The 26,898-nt window shown below is 38.3% G+C and overlaps 2 protein-coding genes across 6 annotated transcripts in view; one reads left to right on the forward strand and one right to left on the reverse strand.

Moving 5' to 3' along the window:
* Positions 1 to 321: 321 nt before the first annotated feature.
* On the forward strand, positions 322 to 13,925 carry TDRD6 (tudor domain containing 6). Of its 2 annotated transcripts, XM_039467597.2 has the most exons (4): positions 322 to 6,349; positions 8,001 to 8,125; positions 9,723 to 9,812; positions 13,896 to 13,925. In XM_039467597.2, exons 1-4 carry the CDS (start codon positions 322 to 324, stop codon positions 13,923 to 13,925), a joined length of 6,273 nt encoding a protein of 2,090 aa, XP_039323531.1. The 2 variants fall into 2 exon arrangements, with proteins under 2 accessions (XP_039323531.1, XP_039323532.1); XM_039467598.2 differs by lacking the exon at positions 9,723 to 9,812.
* The window catches only part of PLA2G7 (phospholipase A2 group VII), a 34,402-nt gene continuing 20,459 nt past the window's right edge, over positions 12,956 to 26,898 (reverse strand). For 3 of the 4 annotated variants that reach the window (XM_074397869.1, XM_003923082.4, XM_074397868.1), the window contains exons 6-12: positions 24,895 to 24,963; positions 24,128 to 24,248; positions 22,921 to 23,034; positions 21,620 to 21,711; positions 20,294 to 20,464; positions 17,461 to 17,609; positions 12,956 to 17,000 (exon numbers count right to left, since the gene is read on the reverse strand). In XM_074397869.1, the coding sequence (XP_074253970.1) occupies positions 16,870 to 17,000; positions 17,461 to 17,609; positions 20,294 to 20,464; positions 21,620 to 21,711; positions 22,921 to 23,034; positions 24,128 to 24,248; positions 24,895 to 24,963 (847 nt within the window). In that variant the 3' untranslated portion in view covers positions 12,956 to 16,869. The other variant, XM_074397870.1, reaches the window with a different exon arrangement.

Here is a 26,898-nt window from a genome sequence, read left to right on the forward strand (position 1 = left end):
CTCCGGCCATCCCCAGGCCTCCACTCCGGCCAACCCCAGGCCTCCACTCCGCCCGACCGCTCCCCGCGGCCGGAAGCGGCGGCGTCGCGCGCAGTAAATGCGTGCCGGGCGGCTCCACTTCCGGCGGTTGGTGGAGCCACCGTGTCTTACCAGTCAGCCGGCCTGAGTCCCGGAGGCCCCTCAACAGGAGCATCCCGAGGAGGCGCCCCGACGGGCGTCCTTCCCGTCCCCTGGGTCCTTTGAACCTAATTTGGCCGGGACTCACCTTCCGGCGGCGGAGGATTTCGCGGCCCTGACTCTCCGGAAGTGGGGGCCGTCAAGATGTGCTCGACGCCCGGGCTGCCGGCGCCCGGGGCCTCGCTGGCCCTGCGGGTGTCCTTCGTGGACGTGCATCCCGACGTGATCCCGGTGCAGCTGTGGGGACTGGTGGGCGAGCGGCGGGGCGAGTACCTGCGGCTGAGCCGGGAGATCCAGGAGGCGGCGGCCACGCGCGGCCAGTGGGCGCTCGGCAGCGCCTCGGCGTCGCCCGGCGAGCTGTGCCTGGTGCAGGTGGGGCTTCTGTGGCACCGCTGCCGCGTGGTCAGCCGGCAGGCGCAGGAGAGTCGCGTCTTCCTGCTGGACGAGGGCCGCACCATCACTGCCGGCGCGGGCTCGCTGGCGCCGGGGCGCAGCGAGTTCTTCCACTTGCCCTCGGAGGTGCTGGGCTGCGTGCTGGCGGGCCTGGTGCCGGCGGGCTGCGGCGCGGGCGCCGGCGAACCGCAGCACTGGCCCGCCGACGCCGTGGACTTCCTGAGCAACCTTCAGGGCAAGGAGGTGCACGGGTGCGTCCTGGACGTGCTGCTGCTCCATCGCCTGGTCCTGCTGGAGGTGCCCGAGGTGTTCCAACAGATGGGGGAGCTGGGCCTGGCCCGGAGGGTCCCCGACAGCCTCTTCCGCTTGCTGCTGGAGCGCTATCTCTCAGCTGCGGCTGCTAGCGTGGGCCCCGGGATTCCGGTTCTCTCGCGAATCCCGCCCAAGCAAAAGCAGCCTGGCCTGGATTACTTCTATCCGCAGCTGCAGCTCGGCGTGACGGAGCCCGTGGTCGTAACCCAAGTGTGCCATCCCCACCGCATTCACTGCCAGCTCCGCAGCCTCTCACAGGAGATCCATTGCCTCTCTGAGAGCATGGCCCAGGTATACCGGGGTTCCACCGGGACAGGGGATGAGAACTCTACTAGCGTCACCTGGGAGGAGAGAGAGGAGAGCCCAGACAAGCCGGGCTCTCCTTGTGCATCCTGTGGCCTGGATGGACATTGGTATAGAGCGCTCTTGCTTGAGACTTTTCGGCCTCAGCGCTGTGCTCAGGTGCTTCACGTGGACTATGGAAGGAAGGAGTTAGTGAGTTGCAGCAGCCTTCGGTACTTGCTGCCTGAATATTTTCGAATGCCAGTGGTGACTTACCCTTGTGCTTTGTATGGACTCTGGGACAGTGGGAGAGGCTGGTCTCGGTCACAGGTCGGTGACCTGAAGGCACTGATACTGGGCCAGGCAGTGAATGCAAAGATTGAATTTTATTGCTCCTTTGAGCGTGTATATTATGTCACCCTGTATGGAGAAGATGGGATTAATCTGAACCGTGTGTTCGGAGTACAGTCGTGTTGCTTAGCTGACCGAGTCCTTCAGAGCCGGGGAACAGAGGAAGAGGAAACAGAAACATCTCCTCAGTCTCAGTCTCCTGCTGAAGAAGTAGATGAAGAGATTTCACTCCCAGCCTTAAGATCTATCAGGTTAAAGATGAACACCTTCTATGATGCGCAGGTAGAGTTTGTTAAAGATCCTTCCGAGTTCTGGATTAGGTTGAGGAAACACAATGTCACCTTCAGTAAGCTGATGAGGAGAATGTGTGGTTTCTATTCCTCTGCCAGTAAGCTGGATGGTGTCGTTTTGAAACCAGAACCTGATGACCTTTGCTGTGTCAAGTGGAAAGAAAATGGCTATTATAGGGCCATAGTCACCAAATTGGATGACAAGAGTGTGAATGTATTTCTAGTTGACCGAGGCAATTCGGAAAATGTGGATTGGTATGATGTAAGGATGCTGCTTCCTCAGTTTAGGAAGCCACCAATATTGGCTCTGAAGTGCACCCTAGCTGATATTTGGCCTTTAGGAAAAACTTGGAGCCAAGAGGCAGTTTCCTTTTTTAAAAAAACTGTGCTCCACAAAGAATTAGTTATCCATATTCTTGATAAACAGGATCATCAATATGTTATTGAGATTCTTGATGAATCAAGAACAGGGGAAGAAAACATTAGTAAGGTAATTGCCCAAGCTGGATATGCCAAGTATCAGGAATTTGAAACAAAGGAAAATATCCCAGTAAATGCCCACTCCCCAGGGCACGTTTCAAATCATTTTACTGTGGAGAATAACAAAATACCTTCTGCCAAGACAGGAGAGGGAGAACAGAAAGCCAAGGGAGAGAATAAAACCACATCTGTTTCAAAAGCTTTGAGTGACACAACAGTTGTGACAAATAGTTCAACTAAACTGGTTTTTCGGGAAAAAGAGAAAAGAGCATCTGTTTATTTTCCTCTTACACAGAATTTCTTGGAAATTAAGCCAGGCTCTAATAGTAAAAGAGAGCTGGAAGTTGGAAGTACAGTAGAAGTTAGAGTGTCTTATATTGAAAACCCTGGCTATTTCTGGTGTCAGCTGACCAGGAACATACAAGCGCTTAAAACTCTAATGTCTAATATTCAGGACTATTGCAAAAATACAGCTGCTCCTTACCAGGGAACCACCCGCGCTTGTTTGGCTAAGCGAACGGTAAGCAGAGAATGGTCCAGAGCTCTCATTAGTGGGATACAATCTATGGAACATGTCAATGTAATATTTGTAGATTATGGGGACAGAGAAATGGTATCTGTGCAGAATATTTATTCAATTAGCGAAGAGTTTCTCAAGGTTAAGGCTCAGGCTTTTAGGTGCAGTCTTTATAATATAATTCAACCAACTGGCCAAAATCCTTTTGTTTGGGGTGAAAAGGCAATACAAGCTTTTAATGAATTTGTAGATAATGCATGGCAAACAAATCTAGAATTAAAATGTACAATATTTGCTCTGGCTTCAATTAATGATGAAGAACTATTTAACGTTGTGGATTTGCTAACACCCTTTCAGAGTGCATGCCATTTCTTGGTAGAAAAGAGACTTGCGAGACCAGTAAAACTTCAGAAGCCTCTGAAGTCCTCTCTTCAGCTACATTCTTACTTCTATTCTACACATGATATGAAAATTGGAAGTGAAGAATTAGTGTATATAACGCACGTTGATGACCCTTGGACATTTTATTGCCAGCTGGCAAGAAATGCAAATATTTTAGAACAGTTGTCATGTAATATTATACAATTAAGTAAAGTTTTGCTGAATTTAAAAACATCTCCTTTGGACCCTGGAACTTTGTGCCTTGCCAGGTATACTGATGGAAACTGGTATAGGGGCATAGTAATAGAGAAAGAGCCAAAGAAAGTCTTCTTTGTTGATTTCGGGAACATTTATGTAGTAACAAGTGATGATCTGCTTCCAATACCTAGTGATGCATATGATGTCTTACTTTTGCCCATGCAAGCTGTCAGATGTTCATTATCTGATATTCCTGATCATATACCAGAAGAAGTTGTGGTGTGGTTTCAGGAGACTATTTTAGATAACTCTTTGAAGGCTTTAGTTGTAGCAAAAGATCCAGATGGAACACTAATTATAGAACTATATGATGACAATATTCAAATTAGTGCTAGTATTAATAAGAAGTTGGGGCTACTTAGTTACGAAGATAGTAAAAAGGAAAGTGAACTGCTCCTCTCTACAATTGAAACTCTTGCAGAAAAAAATGAGAATATGAAGTTGCCATGTACAGAGTATTTAATTCAATCAGGGAACAAGTTACATAGTAAAGAGATGTTGGAAGAGTCATATAAACCTAAGATCAACTCATCATACAAGGAACTCAACCTTTTACAAAGTTTAATGGAAACAAATTTAGTCACTCAATATCAAGACAGTGTGGGAAATAAAAATCAAGTGTTTCCATTGACAACAGAAAAGAAAGAAATTTCTGCTGAGCCACCCTTGAAAACAGCAAAAGTAGAAGCCACTCTTTCAGAGAGAAAAATAGGAGATTCATGTGACAAAGATTTTCCTCTGAAATTTTGTGAGATCCCACAGAAGACTATAATGCCTGGCTTTAAAACAACTGTGTATGTTTCTCATGTAAATGATCTATCAGACTTTTATGTTCAACTAATAGAAGACGAATCTGAAATTAATCATCTTTCAGAGAGATTAAACAGTGTTAAAACAAGGCCCAAATCTTACGCAGGTCCACCTTTGCAAAGAGGAGATGTGATATGTGCTATTTTCCCAGAAGACAGTTTATGGTATCGTGCTGTGGTCAAGGAGCAACAACCCAGTGACCTTCTCTCTGTGCAGTTTATAGATTATGGCAATGTTTCTGTGGTTCATATTAACAAAATAGGTAGACTTGACCTTGTTAATGCAGTATTGCCAGCACTGTGTATTCATTGCTCCTTGCAGGGATTTGGGGTTCCTAACAATAACAATTCTAAGAAAATGATGCATTACTTTTCCGAGCGGACCAGTGAGGCTGTAATAAGATGTGAATTTGTTAAATTTCGAGACAGATGGGAAGTTACTCTTGCTGATGAACATGGGACCATAGCAGACGATATGATTAGCAGGTATGCTCTCAGTGAAAAATCTCAAATAGAACTTTCTACCCAAGTAATTAAAGGTGCCAGTTCAAAGTCTATTAACAAATTAGACATTGACACTTCAGTATTTCTTAACTGGTATAATCCAGAAACAAAAATGATAAGAGCTTATGCCACTGTAATAGACGGACCTGAGTATTTTTGGTGTCAGTTCGCTGATACCAAGAAACTTCAGTATTTAGAAGTAGAAGTACAGACTGCTGGAAAACAGGTAGTAGACAGGAGAAATTGTATTCCATGTCCTCATATTGGAGATCCTTGTATAGTAAGATACAGAGAAGATGGACATTATTATAGGGCACTTATCACTAATATTTATGAAGATAATTTTGTGTCTGTCAGGCTTGTGGACTTTGGAAACATTGAAGACTGTGTGGACCCAAAAGCACTCTGGACCATTCCTTCTGAACTTTTGTCGGTTCCCATGCAAGCCTTTCCATGTTGCCTCTCGGGATTTAACGTTTCAGAAGGTATATGCTCTCAAGAGGGAAATGACTATTTCTATGAAATAATAACAGAGGATGTGTTGGAAATAACAATATTAGAAATCAAAAGGGATGTCTGTGATATCCCTTTAGCAATTGTCAACTTGAAAAGCAAAGGTGAAAGTATTAATGAGAAAATGGAGAAATATTCTAAGATTGGTATTACTAAGAGTACTCTTCCCTATGAAAATACTGGCTCAGAAATAAAGAAGGCTCTTGGGTCCTCCTGTCTTGATGTAGGACTTAAGAAATTAAGTAATAAAGCTGTACAAAATAAAACATTGTATATGGAACCACAGATAGATGAGCTTGCTGAAAGAACTGAAAAAGATGTAAACATTACTGAAACCAAGCCAGGTAAATTCTGTGACCCTAAAACTGTTAGCATTTGTGAAGGTTTTAAAAACCCCTGCAAAGATAAAATTGATGCTGAGGAACTGGAAGCTGAAGTAGAGTGCCATCTGATTGACAAAGCAGAGTTTGATGATAAATACCTAATTACAGGATTTAACACGTTACTGCCACATGCTAATGAAATAAAGGAGATACTAGAACTGAATTCACTTGAGGTGCCACTTTCTCCTGATGATGAATTAAAAGAATTCTTAGAACTGGAATCTATTGAGTTACAGAATTCTCTGGTGGTGGATGAAGAAAAAGAGGAGCTCAGCCTCGTGCCACCGAGTGTGCCGCTCTCCCAAGACCATGCCACAGAAGGCACCCTGGAGCCATTCATAGTGCAGCTTCCTCTCTGCTGTGAAGCTGAGAAACAGCCAGAACTAGAACTACCTACAACCCAGCTGCCTTTAGATGACAAGATGGATTCTTTGTCTTTAGGAATTAGTCAGAAAACACAAGAATCCATGTGTGCTGAGGACATGAGAAAGTCAAGTTGTGTGGAATATTTTGATGACCAGCAGCATCTACATGGAGCAGATTGCGATCCTAAAACGCAGATTAAAATGAATCTATATGAAGAAGAATTTATAGAGTATAAAAACAAGGGTGCCATTTCAGCATTGATGCCTTTTTTCTCTGAGGAGGAAAGCAGTGATGGAAGCAAGCACAATAATGATTTACCAGATCATGTCTCAGGTATGTGAATTTTTTTTTCTCCTTTTTCTTTCTTTCTTTCTTTTTTCTTTTTTTGAGGCAGGATTTTGTTCTATCACCTAGGCTGGAGTGCAGTGGTGTGCTCATGGCTCACTTGCAGCCTCTGGCTCCTGGGCTCAAGTGGTCCTCTCACCTTAGCCTCCCAAGTAGCTGGGACTTCAGGCTTGTGCCACCATACCTAGGTAATTTTTTAATTTTTTTGTAGAGACAGGGGTAAATCATGTTATCCAGGCTGGTCTCGAACTCCTGGGCTCAAGCAGTCCTCCTGCCTCAGCCTCCCAAAGTGTCCTTTTAAGACTACCGTAGTTACTTTCCAAAGTTGTTACTTCTTTTAAAGAAAAGAGAATGATTCTTATATAGATTTCCAAAAAATAATTTTTTGTAAGAATAATTAAAATCCTAGGAATTGAATCAGATTGGATTTTATGAAGCGTATTTTAAGCTTGGGGAAGACATATTGTGAAATCAGTGCCAAATACTATATGCTGGAAGAAATGCTGAAATATTAATTTTGTGTTTAAAAATTGGATCCTTAAAATCTGTGAGTCACCAAAAGGTAATCACATTTAGAATGTAATCACATTTATAATCAAGAGGGTATGTGTTGGTAAGTTTTATAAAACTTGGTATTCCCTTGCCAAGCACTACTATAGGCATAAATTTACAGTAGAAATTATTTTAACAGGGTCTTTTAGACTTAACTGTATCATGCATTGATCTTACAATTCATTAGAAACTCTCAAACAAAAAATTAGATTTAGGGAGCCCATATTAATCAAAAAAGTTGCCATGAGTAAATCTTGGAGAACGTTTATTATATTAACTTTTTTATAAATGATTTTTACTGCTGTTTTCTTTGCTACTTAAGAGTTGTTACATTAAATGGGTAACTCTAGCTTTTTATAATCAATGCTATACGTTTGCAATTTTTATATTATTAAATTTGAACCAATGTACAAAATAAGGAAAAGATAGAACAGTGAGAATGATAATCAGCAGGAAGTGACCGATGTTAACACCATAATGTATTTTCTTTTGTTGTCTTTTACCCTCCTTGTGTATGTCTACTACATGCAGTTTTAAAAACAATTTAGATCATACTATCATACAGTATTGAATCCTGAATTTTAATCCCTTAAAAGTGTTTTTAAAATATTTTCTTTGCATTGTATTCCATCCTATGGGTACACTTAAGTTATCTAAGTATTACCCTTGGATTAGATATTTATTCCTCATTGTTATATTTTCATAATGCTGTTAACTCTGTGATAAGAATGCTCACTTGCAGCGTGCTGCTTTGCTATATAAATGGCTGTTGTAAGCACAGAAAACACCACTTGTGTTAACAGTACCATATTTTAGTAGTGATTTTCAGTGTTAGAAATCAGATTCACATCCTGATGATGGTGATTTTTTGTTTGGTTGGTTGGTTTAGGAAAGCAGTAAGAGATTATACGGGGAGGGGCACTGGAAGAATTTTAAATAAAACTGAGGGAGACAGACATACCAGTGTACTAATTACATGATATTGATGATATAAAAACAATGCAGATTAGGAAAATGCTTTGCTTGTGTATGTTACATTAAGGAATTAAGAGATATGCATTGGGTCTTACTCAATTCAATTTGGCAGCTCAACCACAGAACACCTACCCTCTGAAAGCCTTTACTGTTGGATCTAAATGTGTTGTATGGTCAAGTCTAAGAAACACATGGTCTAAATGTGAGATTTTAGAAACAGCTGAAGGAGGAACAAGGGTAAGTGACGTTTAAGTACTTTATCTCCAAATGTATTTGCGGACTGTTAAGGAAGTTTTACCAGACTCTGTCAGACTAGAGAATGCGATGGAACAAATGTTTACCTGCTTATTCCCCCTGATAATTTGATGTAATGCACAAATATTTTTAATGACCATATATAAGAATCCTAACAAGAAATCATCCTAGGCTCTTTCATCTATTTCTCTTACCCTTCCTAAATTCTGTGAGTCACCTAGTTCTGCACTTTACACATCTTGTCTCTTAGTTGGAACTTTTTATATCTAATGCCAGTACCTTAGTTGAGTCATTTCACAACTACATTACTCTAATAACCTATTTGGTTTACTTCTTCTAGTCTTCCTTAAATTGATTTTCCACAGTGTCAGGGTGAAGTTTGGCAATTGCAAATCTGACTACATCATTCTTGTGTAAAACTTATTAAAGACTTCCAGTTGATTCTGTTTCTTCTGTAATTTGAAAACCACCTGTTCCAGAATTACCTGGTATATTTTTTCAATTGCATTATAGATTCCTAGGCCTTGGCCTGGCCTGCTGATTCAGAATTTCTGGGATTAGGATTCCAGGGTTTGCATTCATATTCCATTAAAATTGGAGAGCCACTGGCCTGGAACATTAAAGTCAAGCTCATTAACATGGCACAGGAAGTCCTTTAGGGTTAAGTGTTTATGTACTCTCTTTGGCCCTAATTCTTTGTATTTTGTACTTTATAGTAAATGGACATCAAAGTGTTTGGCTTCTTGTACATATACTATCTGCTTGCTGTTACAATGTATTTAATAATGCAGTTCTGTTTTACCTATATTCCCTCCTGTTACCAAACTGGTTAATTCCAATTTACTTATAGCCATTGCCTCTACCAGGGAGTATTCACTGACATTATTTTCTAAACTTATCCTTGTCCTCAACTTCCCCCCATCCCCGCAAAAAAAAAAAAAAAAAAAAAAAAAAAAGCCTTATACCCCCTTCTACAAAGTCTGTACCTCCTATAGTTTATTGTAATTATCTATTTAGAGGTCTTTTCTCCACTAGATTTTGAACTATTTGATGTTGAAATTTTCTCTTTGATCGCCAGTCATAGATACTCTATATATGTTTGGGAAACTGAAGTAACATGGTGTTTGAAACATAATATTGAAGTTCAATAAAATCATTTTAATTGTCTTTTAAAGTATTTCATTTTAGGGCCAGGTGTGGTGGCTCACGCCTGTAATCCCAGCACTTGGGAGGCCAACGCAGGTGGATCACTTGAGCCAAGGAGTTGGGAGACCAGACTGGGCAGCATAGTGAAACCCTGTCTCCACCAAAAATACGAAATAATAGCTGGGTGTGGTGGGTGTGCACCTGTAGTCCCAGTTACTCAGGAGGCTGAGGTGGGCAGATCTCCTGAGCCCAGGAGGTCGAGGCCACAGTAAGCTGTGATCATGCCACTGCCCTCCAGCCTGGGCAATAGAGCAAGACTGTGTCTCAAAATAATAATAATAATAATTAGTTTTAAAATCAATTGCTCTGGTACATAAATCAGTTTCATTTTTTGAACTGGACACTTAAAAAAATGTTATGTTTTCTCTTGTAGGTTTTGAACCTTTCAAATGGTATCGAGGAGATAGTGAACCCTGAGAATGTCTGGAATTGCATACCCAAATTAGATAAGAGTCCACCTAAGGTATGGAATTCTATAAATAGTAATTAGTGAGAGCATTGTTCTTCATTTTGAAAGGTGATTTAACAAACTATTTCCAAAGCCCTTGTGTTTGGAAAAATGAGAAGAAAAATCCTGTAACAATATTTAAAACAGCAATAACAAAATCAATGATTTTGGTCTTTATGTCAAGTATTCTTTTGAGAAAATTAGTTATTAATGTTTTACTCCTTGATTAGAAGATTTTTCAGAGTTCATGAGTCTTATAAAATACATATGAGACACAGAAAACCTGGGAAACATGATAATAAAAATGAGACAGTAATAATAACCTGTAGTATACCCATCCAGAGAGAAATAGGTTAGCCAGTTTGGTTTTCTTTTATAATTTTTCTGTTTATATGGAATATAAGTATTTCATCTACATATTTTAGACACAATTGATTTCATCCTATGTATAGTGTTGTATTCTGTTTTTCTTCACTTAAAATTGTATGGTGGGCAATTTACTGTGACATTGTGATGTGTTGGGCATTTGAATTTATCCTGTTTGGGGTTTGTTGAACTTCTTGAACTTCTCACTTTGCAATCTTCGTCTGATAGTTTCAATATCTGGTCATCTTGGGGTTTGCAGCTGTTGATTTTCTTTTCTCCATAGAGAAATTGTCAGCTTTCCTTGGTTCTTTGTATTTTGCGTAATTTTGGATTATATCCTGAATGTTTTGCATATTATATTCTAAGACTTTGGGTCCTGTTAAAATCTGGAGAATGTTAAAGTTTTTGTTGCAGTAGGTGGTCAGTTGGTTTCAATTCATACCACATGTTCTCTTTCTCCTTCTGTAGTTGGTGATTCTCCTGTCAGTTTAGTTTGCAAAGCCTTTGCTATGTTGTTCAGGACTTCCTGGTACATAAGCCACCAGGGTAGTCAGGGACTTTGGTCAGTGGTTTATATAGTAGTTAGGTGTCAAAGATTTTGCTGTGCTTATTTGGCTCTGTTCTGCATATGCATAGCTCAGGGGCGATCTGGGGACTTACAGTTCATATGTAGCATTAGGAGTTAAACATTTTCAACTCCTTTTCTCTCTAAGATTTCCTCCACATTTTCTGGCACCCAGGATCCTCTTCTATCAAGCCTCTAATGGTCTCCCTTTTTCTGGTCCCCTAGCCAGACAGTATTTTTCTCTCAACCTCTGTTCCACCACACAGTTCTGTTTGAGCTTGCCTTAAGAGTGAAGCAGATAGAGAAAAGAGGACAAAAACAATCTCCTATTACTCTCCAGATGACAGAAAGCTCTTTTTCTGGTTCCAGTGGCTAGACAGGTCATCTCTCACATTTGTAGGTACCTGTGTTGCCATAACTGTCACCCTGGGGCTAGCTACCCTCAGTTCATGGCCAGAAGAAAAATAGAAAAAAAACCAAAAATACCACAATACACCAAAGGGATTTCTTACTCTCTAGCATTCAGGGTTCCTTTATCCCTAGTCCTCTGGCTATAAATAAGAAATTTCTTGGCCGGGTGTAGTAGCTTACACCTGTAATCCCAGCACTTTGGGAGGCCAAGGCGGGCGGATCACGAGGTCAGGAGATCAAGACCATCCTGGCCAACATGGTGAAACCCTGTCTCTACTAAAAAAAAAAAAAAAAAAAAAAAAAATCAGCCAGGCGTGGTTGTGCACACCTGTAGTCCCAGCTACTCAGGAGGTTGAGGCAGGGGAATCACTTGAACCCAGGAGGCAGAGGTTGCAGTCAGTGGAGATTGTGCCACTGCACTCCATCCTAGGCAACAGAGCAAGACTCCATCTCAAAAAAAGAAAAAAAAGAAAAAGAAAAATTTCTCTGAGGAGTTTTACTGTCTACTCTAGTTGGGCAGTTTTGACTTGGCCCACTCTCAGATCAAAATCAGGAGACAAAGAAGTAAAAAAAGAAAAGGAAACTCACTCCTATTGTGAGTCATTATTAAAGTTTTTACTTTAATTCTCAATCTACCTGTTCCTGTTCATTTTGGAGTCTTTGAATAGTTGTTTTTTTTTATATTCTATCTAGAATTTTTCATTGTAATCAGTGAAAGAAAGAGGTTATAGTCAGCTTATTCCATCTTGGCTGTAGCCAGAAGGCCATAAACAACATTTGATAGCTGAATAATGCTGCATGACAGTAGTGAGCCATAATGTATTAAATCATTTCCCATGTAGTATTGGATATTTAGGTCACTTGAAATTTTTACTATTAAAAATCATTGAACATTTATTTACCTTATGTTAGTTACTTTTTTGCTTATGTCAAAAATAAGTCTGCTACACTTTTTGCACCAGTATTAACTAAAACATTTTTTACATTCGGGTTGTCTCCATCCATTAGTTATGAAGAATCCACGGCCATATGTACATGTAAGATTCAGTTTGGATAAAGTTCCCTATGCCTGCCACATAGAAAAGGACTATTTAGGACTATTTAAAGTAGACATAAAATAATATATCTAGATAAATAAATACATAACTACCTCTGGCTTTGACTAAGCCACTTAGCAGACATATGGAAACTACTTATGAGTAAGGCTCTAAAAATTTTTATTTGATTACTAATGGGATTTAGATATTTCCCTCAAATTTGAGGAAGCTCTTAAATCAGGATACCTGTCTACAAATGAGCTAGTTTTCCTTACAAAGTGAATACTGTATTATGCCTGACTTTTTTAAATGATATATCCAGTCACTATGATCTAGGAATCTAATTATTTTTTTAAAAAATTTGGTGTCTTATATGAGTTACTGTATTTTACCATAAGAATATCTTACTAGTTTCTGTATCACATAATGCATGCCTACATGATGCTATTCGTTATTAAAAGGAATATAGGAGAAATATTCCCCTTTTCATTGTCCTTTAATAAAGCCTATGTGGCTCTATGTGGATACTGTGTTTGAGTAGCATTCCCTTGAACAATGATGTCCCTCCCTCCTTCACCAGTTACCACAGTTGTTGGGGGTTTGGGAGCTAAAAATTGGAAAAGGGCACTATACTCCCTGTGTAGAGTGCTCCAGGGATATGTTCTAGAGAAATGAGTATTTGAAGAATAGAAAACAAACTTCACATGATTCTTCATTATAAAATCAGATTTTCATAATTTCAATAGAAATACATTTTATTATTTACATATTTTCTCATTTATCTGTGGTTCCATTTCTGATTTAAATTATTTTGTACTTATAACAAAGAATCAATAGTAATTCAAAGTTTCCTTTTGTTAGGATATATCCCAAAGAGTAGGAAAAGATCTTTACTTCATGTCGTCGGATGATACCACAATGAAAGGTAACTTGTGTTTTTAAAACAAAATACTTTTACCCCCTGGACTTACCAAGTCTTAAAAATATTGTTATGCTGAACCCCTCAAACAAAAATGGTTTATCAATTTTTTTGGAGGGAAGTAGTAGGGAAGAAAAATCACTTTAGGTAAAAAAAGTTTAAATATACTTATGGGGATGTATAACCAAGATGAGGATTTCTTGAAATATAGGAAATTTGTTAATGGAATTAATCTTGAAAGTTAAATTATGAATGTGATAAATTTATATTTTAAGGAATTTTCTCTGTTAATTAGCTCATATCTTTAAATGATTTTTGTTAAATAATCTCTTGGAATTTCTGAATCTTTAGTTTACATAAGATTCAAATTATTGGCTGGTTCTTGGTATTGCACATACCTGTTCATACATAATGCAGTGGTTCTTAGAATTGAGGCACATTGAGAATAAAATCAGCTCATGATAGCATTAGTATCATGTGAAAATACACACCAATCAAAAAGGACAAAGAATCAATTGATTATCAGCCTTCATAACACCATTCTAGCAAAATATAAAATAAGCCAATTTCATAATTTTTTAGAGAAACTTGATTTGATGATGGTACAGTGTGAGAACTAAAATATTATGAAGAAAATAAAACATTATTTCTATAGATATAATGCCCTGTAGTAATTAGAATACTCATCTGTTCCCCACCTCTTTTAGAGAGCATTACATTTGTCATGGTAACCCACATGTAAATAATTTCTTTTGTTTGTGTTTCTTTCTCTGTTTGAAGTTTTTCTTTTTTTGTTTTAGAAAAGGGGTTTGGAAGTGATGGAGATTTAACTGTGGATCTATAGCTGTGGCCAATCAGTCAGAAGCTGCTCTTGAACAAGTGGCATCTTACCCAGACCAACAGAGTATTTGAGAAATTGGAAAACATATAACCACAAGAAGTTGTCATTTTCAAAAACTTTCATATAGGTGGAAAACAAAATAGGTCTCAGGTTGACTGTGGAGTATATTTATAGTGATACTGTGGAGTATATTTATAGTGATACTGTTGTATATATGGATCTGGGATCTTTCCTTTGCCTTTTATTGTCTTATGTTTCTAATTTGTTAGGAGGATTTATTTTGCTAAACAGTTTACTAAGAAACTACATTTCAAAAAACTGTTCTGGGCCAGGCTTGGTGGCTCACACCTGTAATCCCAGCACTTTGGGAGGCCGAGGTGGGCAGATCACTTGAGGTCAGGAATTCGAGACCAGCCTGACCAACATGGTGAAACCCAGTCTCTACTAAAATATAAAAAATTAGCTGGGTGTGGTGGTGCACACCTGTAATCCCAGCTACTCTGGAAGCAGAGGCAGGAGAATCACTTGAACCGAGAAAACAAAAGTTGCAGTGAGCCAAGGTTGTACCACTGCACTCCAGCCTGGGTGACAGAGCAAGGCTCTGTCTCAAAAAAAAAAATAAAAAATAAAAAATATTTTGGTACCTTTCAAATACAGTGTTTAAGTTAAAATAGAAAAATATAGGCTCATGACAAGTAACATTATTTGATACTACTTAGGAGGATAGTGTTTTAGAAGTATCTCCTTCAGAATTTTTGTCTTGATTTTGAAGCTTTGCCTGTCGGTCTATACGTTTGACTAACATTCTGTTTGAATTTGGAAGTATTCTAATACAAGATTTGAATAAAGTTTATCCTTAAATAAAGTTTATCGTTAATGTGATGGTCTTATTTCATTAAAAAGGAAGTCAAATTCTTAAACATACTTGGTTCCTTCTCTCCTCTGTAATGGAGGATTGGGGAAAACATGGTAATAAATATAAGCACTTATATATTAGTCACTTGTACTTTAAATGTATTTTTTCACTTTAATCATCAACTTTGAGGTACATATCAATGTTATCCATATTTTATAGGCGAGAAAATTGAAGCTTCTTAGAGAAGTTAAATAAGTTGCCTAAGGTCAGCTAGCTAGTGAGTCTCAGAGGCTTGGTAAAACCCAGACCCACCTAACTTTAAAGCCCATGACTTTAAACTTCATCTTGCGAAGCATAGATCTTAGTTTCTGAAAACAGAGCTTAGCTATATACTGCTGAACAGATATGTGACATGAGAAAATTATGTAATATTTTGAGCTTTGATCTCTATCTGTAAAGTGGTGGTAATTAAACCTTTCTTGCAGTGTTTTGGAAATAATTGATGTAAAGTCCCTGAAAAGGAGTAGGCATTTGGTAAATGTTTCTTTCTTTTTTTCTGAAAAATACTCATTGTGAACTATGCTAGGTTATTTCTTTTTAACCTTTTTAGATATTTTCAATAGTTATTTTCTCTTTTCAGCATCAGCATGGACCACCACCAAAAGATTGTTTAAAAAAAAAAAAAGTGTTGAATGAGACATCCATACAGTTGACATGTTTATTTCTACAATGAATAGGGAGAAGGTTTGCTAAATGAGACTGGGGTAATAAAGGTGTATGTCTATGAAGCATTATCAGACTCTGAACCCTAATAGAAATAGAATTACGAACCTTAAAAACCAGGTATGATTTCAGTAGATGGTTTTGTATTAAAGTAATTGAGGTAAATGAGTATATTACTTATTCATGGGATAATGAATAGACAAGTTTGGCTTACTCATATAGACAATATAGTGTGAACTGCCAGGAGCAAAGCTCAGAGAAGATGCATTAGGGTCAGATTATAGAAAGCCTTCATTTTCAAGCTGAGTTTAGCTCCCTATTTTAAAAAATTTAATCTGAATGGCTACAGAAGTGAAATTTCTCAGAATGAGTGACTTTTCACCTGAAACCAGTAAGATAGGACTAAGGTACCAAATGAGTGGTATACTTTTTTATATCCCTTAGGAAATAAAATCATTTTCCATGATTCCCGTATTTATAAGTGTATAAACTCTTAAGCTATATTTTTACCTCCATTTAATCATGTCATTCTGTTTTACTACTACGTATAGAATTGAAAACATTAAAAATTATTGAAATATGAAGAAGCTAAATGTAATTCTGAATGTTTTATTATCCTTCACAGCCTTTGGGTGAGTAACTAATGTATTATAACTGGAATACCTACTGTAAGCTATAATACCAATGAAACTTTTCTTTAGTAAGTAGAATGCCTTAAAGAATTAAAGAAAATGCCCAAAATTACCGATTTTCTCTAATCCATTGCCTTCATCTTATCTCTAATATTCTTAACCCTTCTCTACCCCTCATTTAGTCATGATTTGAAATTGTGGGGTACCACCAATCCTGTACTAAAACAATGGCTTTTGCTTGATCTGATTTTTGTTACCATGACCAGAAGTCAAGAAGTGCTACCAAATGCTACTTAGAATATCATGCTGCTAAAACTAACCCTACTGCCCAAAATAGAGAATAAAAGGCAAATTTTGTTTTTATTATATGTATAGGGAGTCTTGTATCATTGCAACAGTTTTCCACTGGCATTTTGCCTGTTTTAATCTACTTGTCTATCAGAGTAATGTAAAAGCAGTTTTTAACTTTAACACTAAAAAGGAATCGAATCATCTTAGTAAAATTTAAATTTAGGTTGATATGAGTATTGTATACTGTATTCTTTACATGTAAAGGGAAAAATTTCTTAGCCCAAGTTTCAATCACCACTATAGTATCACCCATATTTTAAAATGAGTCCTTTGGGAAAATACATTAAAAGTCTGTCTCTTTCTCTCATGTACACATATACGCATAATTTTAGACAGTTTTGGAACAAGACTTTAACAAAATCCCTTTAATCCTATTTCTCTATTCCTGAAGAGTTCCGTAGCATGATGTGCGGATTGGTTGTGTTAATGTTGGTCCCTGGGATAAGATTCTGATCATCTCCTTCAATCAAGCGGTCCCACTGATCAAAATCTTTATGAAGTCCTGTAAAATATAAAGCATTAATGAACATATTAAACTTCTGAGTGCATTAAACAATTTGGTGCCCCTAGGTGGCAATACAGACTTAGGAATTACACAGGTTGCATCAGGACAGTGGAGACAAGGTGCTCTGTGTCAGCTGCCCCATGGCTGCCTTAGCAGCTGAATGCAAATGGGATAGGAGTGAGGCAACCTGCTGTCAGTATCCTCAACATGGTAGTCCACTTCAGTCTTCATATGAAGACTGTTAGCTTTCAACAGTTGGGTTTGCTTTCTGTGTTATACAGTATGTAAAGCAGCAAAATTGACTTTCTCAAATTTCTGTTTTCAAATTGATTTACTGCTTTGTTACATTGTAAACCAGCTGGAAATAGTTAAAATGGTACTAAAGCTATATTCAGATAGATAGTTTTATCCTGAGAGTCATCTTATTTAGGTCATGAAAAAAATACTAGTTTCTTACCTAAATGCTTTTGCAAGAATGCTAATGAAGCTTTGTTGCTAAGATCAATAGCTACATCTGAATCTATATCTCCCTTTAATTTGAGCATATGTCCAATTACTTTGCCAGTTCCAAAAGTAAAGTCAGCAAAATTCTGATGGACTGAACCCCTAGAGAAAAGAAAAACAAGAGAAACAAGACATTTAAAAGTAACATTGTTTAATAAAATTATTTTTTTAATTTAGGGTACCGGAAACATACTGGCCTTGTTGGGTCTATTTACTGAAAACCAAGGAAATAAAACTTGCAATTTGATCTACTTAAATGTATTTCAAGGGTCACAGGCTGTTTTGTTTCGGGATCCCAGAGTATATTCATCTTTCTTGTAGAAACACAACTTAAAGAATCCTGGTCTTGCTTGGTATCTTGATTTTAAAAGGAATGATTCCTGCTTTTTAGTGAATAGGAATACTGCCAAGTATTGGAATGCATTGTGTGTTGAAAGGTCCCTGAACTCAAAGCCAGAACCTGCCACCTCCCCTCACCATTGATCACGCTATGTATTTGATGCTAGTCAAATCACTTTAGATTTAAGCCTTAGGGGAAACAGATTTCAAACAAACACCTTTCCCAGTATTAAACTCTAAGCACTTTAAAAATATCATTTACACTTCTCTCTGAATTCATCAATAGCCTAACGTCAAATAGAATAATAGCCTTTTTTAAGTGCCCATTTTCTACCACCACTGGGACATTTGACAGTTAATGGCTTTCTTGCACTTCTTCTCTTTTTGTTTCTTTAACGTTGCACCTTCCCTTCTGACCCTAACCACTCTGTGTTCTTCAGTGGCTCTTCACCCATTTCCCACTGGCTGAATGTAGGCATTCCTTAGGATTCTATTGCCAGACCAACTCTTTTCTCACTTTATAATCTCTTCTACTTCAAATGTTTCATCTATGATATCATGTAAATTATGTAATCATCCAATTTGTGGCCAGACATCTGTATACAGATTTCCCAATTCTCAAGCTAAGATATGGTGAAGTTAAAAGACATCTTCCCAGCCCTGCCCAAAGCGACTCTGCCTCTTCACTCTGCTGGTTCTTATAAACAAACCATCATTCTTACAGTTACCTAAGCTCAACACAACTCTACTTAACTCCCTCTCACTATTCCCCACACTCTAATAGGAAACTTGAACGTCAGAAACATAAAGAAGATGAACAGCAGGATTATGAGACAATTGAGAGCAGAAGCTTGGATGCTCTGACAGCGGAGAACTGGCCTGAGGAAGAGACATGGTAGGAGCAGCATAAATGATGAGAAGCAGCAGCAAAGAGGAGGGTCGTAGTAGCCAAGGGAGCAGGAAGAGGGGTGGTCAGCAATGTTGAAAGGATGCAGAGAGCAAGGTTGAGGCTGTGAAGAGGCTGCTGATGTGGCGTGCAGCAGGTTTTTAGTGCTTTTGCTTTGGCATCTGGTGGGGCCCCAGAAAGTTAGACCACAAGAGTCAAAGAGTAAGTAGAAATAAGCACATGCAATAATTAATATTGTCTATTCTTTGAAGGTTTCTAGCAGAGAAGGGAATAAAGACAAGGTGAGAACCTAGAAAGGAAGTAGGGTTGAGGGAAGGTTAGGTGATTTGTATTATTTCTGTCTTAGAATTAGAGACACTTGAACATAGACATAAGCTAAATGGAAGTCCTTGCCTGAAATACCTAAATGCTTCCTTACTATCTAAACTCTCTTGATCTTACAAAATACAATTTTAGTATCATTTAAGAATCCCTTTCAGTTGGAAGAAACCCCTCTGTTCTCTGAGCCCATAGTGGTTATCGCCTATACTCTGTATGTTTCCTTCCTGCCTCTTCTCTTCTAAAGAAATCACGTTTCAGATAGGAGAGGGGTAAGTTCAGGTCTACCTTTGCTTTGTAATATTCTCACTGAGAGTTCAAAACCTCATCAGGAGTTCTTTTTCACATCCACGATATAAGGATTGCCAACACTTGATGGTACCCCATTATAGCTTTGGGAAATTTATAAATGCATATTCTTTCTCATCACATAAGTATATGGCAGGTCTCAATAGGTAATCTGACTTTTTCTTTAAAGAGTTCCCAGCCCAGCCTAATGATGGAATACTTCCCCCTAGCTCTGCTCCCAAAAATGTATAGGCATGTTCTGGTATTTAGATTAAAGTAGCATGTAGTATAATGCTAGTTTTAATTACCAGTGATATAGTTTGGATCTGTATCCCCACCAAATCACATGTCAAGTTGGAATCCCCCATGTCAGAGGTAGGGGCTGGTGGGAGGTGATTGGAACACAGGGGTAGTTTCTCATAGTTTCACACCATCTCCGTTGGTGCTGTCACTGTGATAGTTCTTGTGAGACCTGGTTATTTAAAAGTATGCAGTACCTTTACCCATCCCTCTCTTCCTCCTGCTCCAGCCATGTGAAGTGCTCATGCCCCCACTGCCATCTGCCATAATTATAAGTTTCCTGAGGCCTCCCCAGAAGCTGAGCAGATGCCAACATCATGCCTCCTGTACAGGCTGCAGAACTGTGAGCCAATTAAACCTCTTTTCTTTATAAATTACCAGGTCTTAGGTATTTCTTTATAGCAATGTGAGAACAGACTAATATAACCACTATATATACTATATACATTAACATTCCCATTTTTAAAAAAGTAAGTCTAAATGTACTTAGAAACTGAGATTATCTAATACTCTCCTCAATGAAAGTCTAAACAACCAATTCAGCAATTCTGTAATGGTTACCAAATGCTATCCACTGATATTTACCCAAGCTTCAAGTTTGTTTCAGATAATGAAATAAGTCACTAACACTTACCTGATTGTAATCATCTTTCTTTCTTTACCAGGTGAGTAGCATTTTTTCATTTTTAGGATATTAGCAGGATATTGGAAATATTCAGAGTTAATAAAAAAGAGAGGCTGAGGAATTCTGGAATATACTTCTTCACCCAGTGGAAACATCCATGCATCCAGGGCAATACCACATCTGTAGATATTTGTTGACAATGATGAAAGAAGGCTGGTTACATGTGAGCCAACATTTGGGACTTCCTAATAATGCTAGGATTGGTGGACACACACCATACCAGTTTATTATGGATTATCTCATTGGGCTCAAGAGGTATTATGCTTCATTGTGGGAAAGGAATATGATTAGCTTTGTAAGGCAACAGACCTGGAATTAAGTATACTCATTTTCTTTACATGCCTTTTAGGAATTGCAACCATTTGAATGATATATCCTTAAAATTTTTTATTCAAAATAATTTCTTCAATACTGTAGAGTATCTGAAAAAGGATAATAAATGCACCTCTGTTTTCAGAGCTTTTATCTACATTGTACTGTATTTATTACAGCTTTTTCAGAGTAACAACTGGACCCATTACTTTATATTTAGAGGCGCTTCAGCTGAAAAACTGTCTGAGGGTTGAAGAAAAACATATGGAGCATATCATTTGAAAATGTAACTGACATCCTTTTTAAAAGTAAGTTTATTCTATGTTTCCTGACCATTTTCTAAATGAATGAAAGAAGAGAATTCTCTTACACTGAAATAGACTTCTAAGAAATCTGAGGTGAAGTTTCACAAACGATCCTGCCCGCTCTCTGTACGGTTGGTCCTATGTGATCTCGTCAGTCTGGAATGAAGTAGTTCAAGAAAGAAAAGGTTCCTGCAAGCTAGAAAACTGGGGTCTGGTCCCGACTCCTAACCAGATAATCATAATTTTAGATCCAGCTCCATCTTAGAAAAGCCTAATTAAAAAATGTCCTGCCCACTAGAGAAGTCTGGCAGTACTGTATGATGACAATATTATTATCACAATCATTATGTCACAAAAATTATATAAATATAAATTTTAAGTGAAAAGTGTTAAGCCCTTGGGTAGACAAAAATAACAAGGGAAAACATATGGGAGTGGGAGAGATTTTAATAGCAGGAGAAGCAGATGTTTTAGCCTAGGAAAATGTATATAGAGTACTTGACGGAGGCAAAAAATAAATAAATAAATAGCCTTATAAACTCCAAGAGATGGCTTCTTCACTAAGAATTTAATTTAAAAAATTCTATCTTACATGAGTTATTACTCCCCCTCTTCCAATAATTGGCTATTCTCTTGCTCTACTATCTTATTTTCTTACCTGAATCTCTGATCTTCACTGAGAGTCTGAATAACTGTTGCTCCTCCAAAAGAATGTCCAATTACTGCTACTTTTTCTCTATCTATAGAGTCCTGTGTGAAAAAGCATGACATAAATATATATATATATATATATATATATATATATATATATATATATATCTCATGGTGTTAGAAGAAATGATTTTGTCAATCATATAATTGTTCATTTAATGGAGATGGTTAAATACCTTAATTTCTTATAAAATAGAATATACATATACACACATACATTCATACATATCATACACACATATATACATATACATATAAAAACACATTTACATATATGTGTAAATATATATATATCATATGTAAAGGTTTGAAAGTAAACTTTTTATTTTTTATTTATTTTTTATTGCATTTTAGGGGGAAAGTAAACTTAATGGTCTTCATACATCAGTTCTGATTTCTGCCTCTCCTCACCCCATGTTTATTAGTTTGTTCATTCCATGAGTATTTATTGAGTACCTCCTCTGTGCCAGGCACTGCAGTCTCATTTCAGTGAGCTTACAGTCCATCAGGGAAGAAAGTCATACAGAGGCATGATATAATATAATACAGTGGCACCAAGGAACACACATGACAGACAGCGAGCCCAGTCCAGGAGTGAGCACTGGGGTCCAAGAAAGCTTCTTAGAGGAGGTGATGCTTAACTGGAATCTTGAAATTAGGTAGGAGTTAGTTAAGGGGAAGGGTGTGTCAAACCAAGGGGACAATATAAACAAAGGCAAGGATGCAGAAAAGAGTGGGTGCTTGAGGTGACAACAAATTTCTTCATTGTATTTGGAGAACAGATCATCATCTTACTCTCTAGTTTCCCCCGTTCCCTGCACTCCACATGCCACACACACTTTTGAGTCTTTGCTTATACTGCCCACTCTGCCTGATATTTTTCCACCTGCTCCAAAACTTCTGTCAAATTTTCAAGATCAAGCTTAAAAACATGCAGGAGCTGTCCATGAAATAATAATACTTCCACAGGAGTTAAGTTGAACCATATGACATTGTTATTTTTGTAGATCAAAACTGACTAGCTATTGGCAATTTCATATCTAGTCCAAGATAATGCATTCTTCATTGCTGCAATATATTACTTGTACTTGTGTGTGTGTGTGTGTGTGTGTGTGTGTGTGTGTGTGTTGGGGGGACAGTGGTTGCAGCCCTTTGTCATACTGTACCTTGCAATATATCAGAAAATCAATGACAAAAAACAATAAAGAACTGTAGGAAAAGGAAAAAATTACTTTTTTTTTAGCTTACCTTCAGTTGTTCCATATCAAACTTTATATCTAATGCATTCTTCACTGGCTTTCCATGATCAATGTCAAGAATCAGACTGAGAGCTTGGGAACATTCTTTTGCTCTTTGCTGTACCTAATCATTAGAAGAAGGAAATAACAAAGTAAAAAGTTATAACACTTATTTTAAAGTTTGTGTACAAGTTGTGTGTGGGAAGAATGGTTGGTCCTCTATAAACTGGAAATGTGATTAGTGATTATAATACATGCTACCATAATGACACAGGCATCAGCTTTGCACACAGGTATAGCTTAGTCCAAATCCTGGATCTGTTGCTTACCTACTATGTGACTTGAGATGATTTACTTAACCTCTCTGAGTTTCCATTGATTGTATAATAATGCCTACCTAAAGGAAATGTGGGTGGGCTCAAATGTAATAACATATGTAATATACCCACTACAAAGAAGAAGCCAATACACTTCACTTCACTTAATTGCCCTAATAGCTCTGTAAGACGAATAATGTCGTTATTCATTTATTTTGTAACAAAATTAAGTGGTGGAGCCAGGATTCAAACACAGAAAGTTGGGTTCTAAGGTGGCTGGAGTGCAGTGGCGCAATCTTGGCTCACTGCAACCTCCACCTCCTGGGTTCAAGCAATTCTCCTGCCTCAGCCTCCCGAGTAGCTGAGACTCCAGGTGCGCACCACCACGCCCAGCTAATTTTTGTATTTTTAGTAGAGATGGGGTTTCACCATGTTGGCCAAGATGGTCTCAATCTCTTGACCTCATGATCCACCTGCCTCAGCCTCCCAAAGTGCTGGGATTACAGGCGTCAGCCACCGCACCTGGCCGGCCCCACACTCTTAATTCTACTGTATACTGTCTCTCTGAAAAGTAATCTTTTTATATTGCCTATAAGGGAGAATCTATTAATTTATTTTCTAGCACTTTTTAGATTCTAAAATTAGAAGTCGTAATTCAAGGGAATTCTGAATATTCACTGTCACCTCCCAAATTTTTGTATTTGCCTTTATTTTTACTATGAACCAGTCATTCCATTAAGGGAATTTTACTACTCTGGGAATCTATTGACAGATCTTTTGGGAATGGGAAATAGGAGAGCTAGGAGATGAACTTGACATATGCAAAATTAAATTAACAAATGACATCCTTTTGTACATGATTTTAGGTCACCATCCACCTCTCCTTTCATTGCAGTGTACCTGCTTATTTCGTATATGCATATCCTCTTGTTCCAGGGTTCTAAAATAGAGCCAAGACTTGTTCCCCATTTCTACAGCAGATTGGTCCTTGAAATAGTAAGTTGCAGATGCCGATCCATCTCTATAATACAAGCAAAATTATTATTTATGCATGCTCCTTTTCCCTTCCTCATCTGACCCCTATTTCTCAATTCCATCCTTGGCTCAACTTCCTTTGATCTTTTGACTTCCCTTTCTTCTTCTACTGTCTACTTTCTCTTAAATTAAAGAAGACCCTAAAGGAGTTCCAGGAAAAAAACCTTATTGTCCTTTGTCAAGTTGCAGGTAAACTAAATCCATTCTGTCTTCCTAATTTTGGGAAGCAATGTTAGCCATGTTGAAACCCGCTCTCGGGAATCAAATCCCGGCACTGCTACTTACTAGTTGTGTGACTTTGGGCAAATTACCCTTTATCACCTCTATATTCCTCTCCCTTAAAACAACAACAACAATAATAATAACCATCTAATAGGATTGTTATGAAGACTAAATGAGATGGTATATTAAAAACATTTCACATAGGACATGGCAGGCAATAAACACTCTAGAAATGTTAGATATTTTTAAGTCAACAATCAAACCCAATCTCCTTTTTTGCTCATCATGTAATCATACTTGGAAGTTTCATCAACATTTTAAATAAACTTTTATGAAAATTAGAAACATAGTTATGGGCATTAACGTTCCCTGTAATTGGCCAAAGAGCCCAATTACATCAGGTAACATACCTGTGTTCTACAGCAGCAACTATAAACCCATGAGATGCCAGGTCAATACCAATAGCAGAATAAAGTGTCCTTCAAAACAAAAAGAGGGAAGCATTATAACTACCAGTCATGATTACAAGGCTGTGTCCACTAATGAAACAGGGAACGTGGAGGCCATTACACCCCTATAGTAGTGCCCTGGGGGAGAACGGAGAGCTATGGTTCTTAAAGGAGCGTGATTTTGTTTCTTAGGGGATATTTGACAATCTCTGGAGGTATTTTCATTATCACCAATGTAGGCGAGAGTACTACTGGAGTCTGGTGGGTAAAGGGATGCTGTCAAACATCCTACAATGCACAGGGCAACGCTTCACAACAAGAAGTTATCTGGTCCAAAACGTCAAAGACTGCTGAGGTTGAGAAAGCCAGTACAGTGATTGTTAATATTGTCTTTGAGAGTTTGGTGTTTTAATCTTGGCTCTGCCACTCACCAGCTATATGATTTTAGGTAATTACTGCATTTTTGTCCTCACCTGTAAAATGGGCCTAAGAGCAAAGCATTTGTTTTAGAATAGTTGTAAGGTTTTGCTAAGATAACGTACATAGGAAATCAGTACGGTATGGTAGTTATGAGAATGAAACCTGCAGTTTGACCACTGAGTTTGAACACTGTTTCTACCACTTGTTAGCTGTGTACCTTTGATAAGTCACAATATTTTCTCTGCCTTGGTTCTTTATCTATAAAATGGTGATGCTATAATAGTACGGTATCCCATCAGTGAGGATCAATCGAATTAATACATTTTCATTACTCATAATATTTGAAACAGTGAAATATTTAACACGTTAGCTGTTATTTAAATGATTGGACTGGATGAAATAATTGAAAAATCATGTGCTAAGCACTGCATTTATGCTGTCTTCCACATCATTTGCACAACCTTTTCCTCATACCATGCATGACGCAGGAAATGTCCACAGAAAATAAAAAGGAGGTAGCTAGAAACTATGTCTTTGCTGCTGAAGACACAGGACCTTTTCAAGAGGGGGAAATGATCTGGCACAGCGATTAGTAAACTTTTTCTGTTGAAAGCCAGACAGTAAATACTTCCAGGTTTGTGGGCCATACAGTCTTTGTCACCACTAGTGAACTCTGATGTTGCAGGACAAAAGTAGCTATAGACAATGTACAAAAATGAATGGGTGTGTCTGTGTTCCAATAAAACTTTATAGAAATAGGCAGTGGGCTGGATTTGGCCCTTGAGTTCTAATTTGTCAATCACTAGTGTGGGAGAAATCAAACAGCTAGCTGAACTACAACTAAAGTGCTGAAGAGAATTCTTTTTTTCAGGTGCTACCCAACTTCTTCCCAGCTAAAAGACTCTCTTACTTTCTGCATCTTACAATCCCTTGAGGTAGAAGAGGGGTGACAGTTGAGAAAGTGGTGGAAGAAAGTGAAGAGGGCTGTTGGTGTCCTGAAAATGTGCCATTCAGCTGTCATGCTACATACAGCATAGGTAGCTAAAGACCCTATCCAGCTTCTGCCCTCTGGATCCATCACCATAGTCAAGTAGAAGCTAAGCATCCAGTCACCTGCTCCCAGAGACTTAGCACAGTGTGGGTACTAACATTAGCCCATTCCTATGAGATGCAGGAGTCTTGAGAAGCAAATTTGGTCAAGCACTCCTTCCATTGGCCTGGCTCAGTATTTCTTAAAACTGTGCTATAGTCTGAGGTTCTTTTTACCCAATCCTTCTCCCTTCCCCATCACCTTTTCAAGTGTCCAACCTGTAGCATGTTAATAAGGTTCTCTCTCTCTTTTCCTGTTCCTTCTCTGTCCTTCACAGATATTTCTCTTAATAAATGCCTTTTACAGCTCATCTATTCTTGGTTTCTCAGACGTCCTAAACTTCACTGAGGATAATTTTAAAAGCATAAATATTACAATATAGAAGGGCAATTATCAAAAATGCAATACCCTCTCTTCTCTGCTGTGAGGCTAATCCCAGTGAGGTGGTAATAGGG

The sequence above is a fragment of the Saimiri boliviensis genome, chromosome 4, assembly GCF_048565385.1.
Source record: "Saimiri boliviensis isolate mSaiBol1 chromosome 4, mSaiBol1.pri, whole genome shotgun sequence".
Taxonomy (NCBI): domain Eukaryota; kingdom Metazoa; phylum Chordata; class Mammalia; order Primates; family Cebidae; genus Saimiri; species Saimiri boliviensis.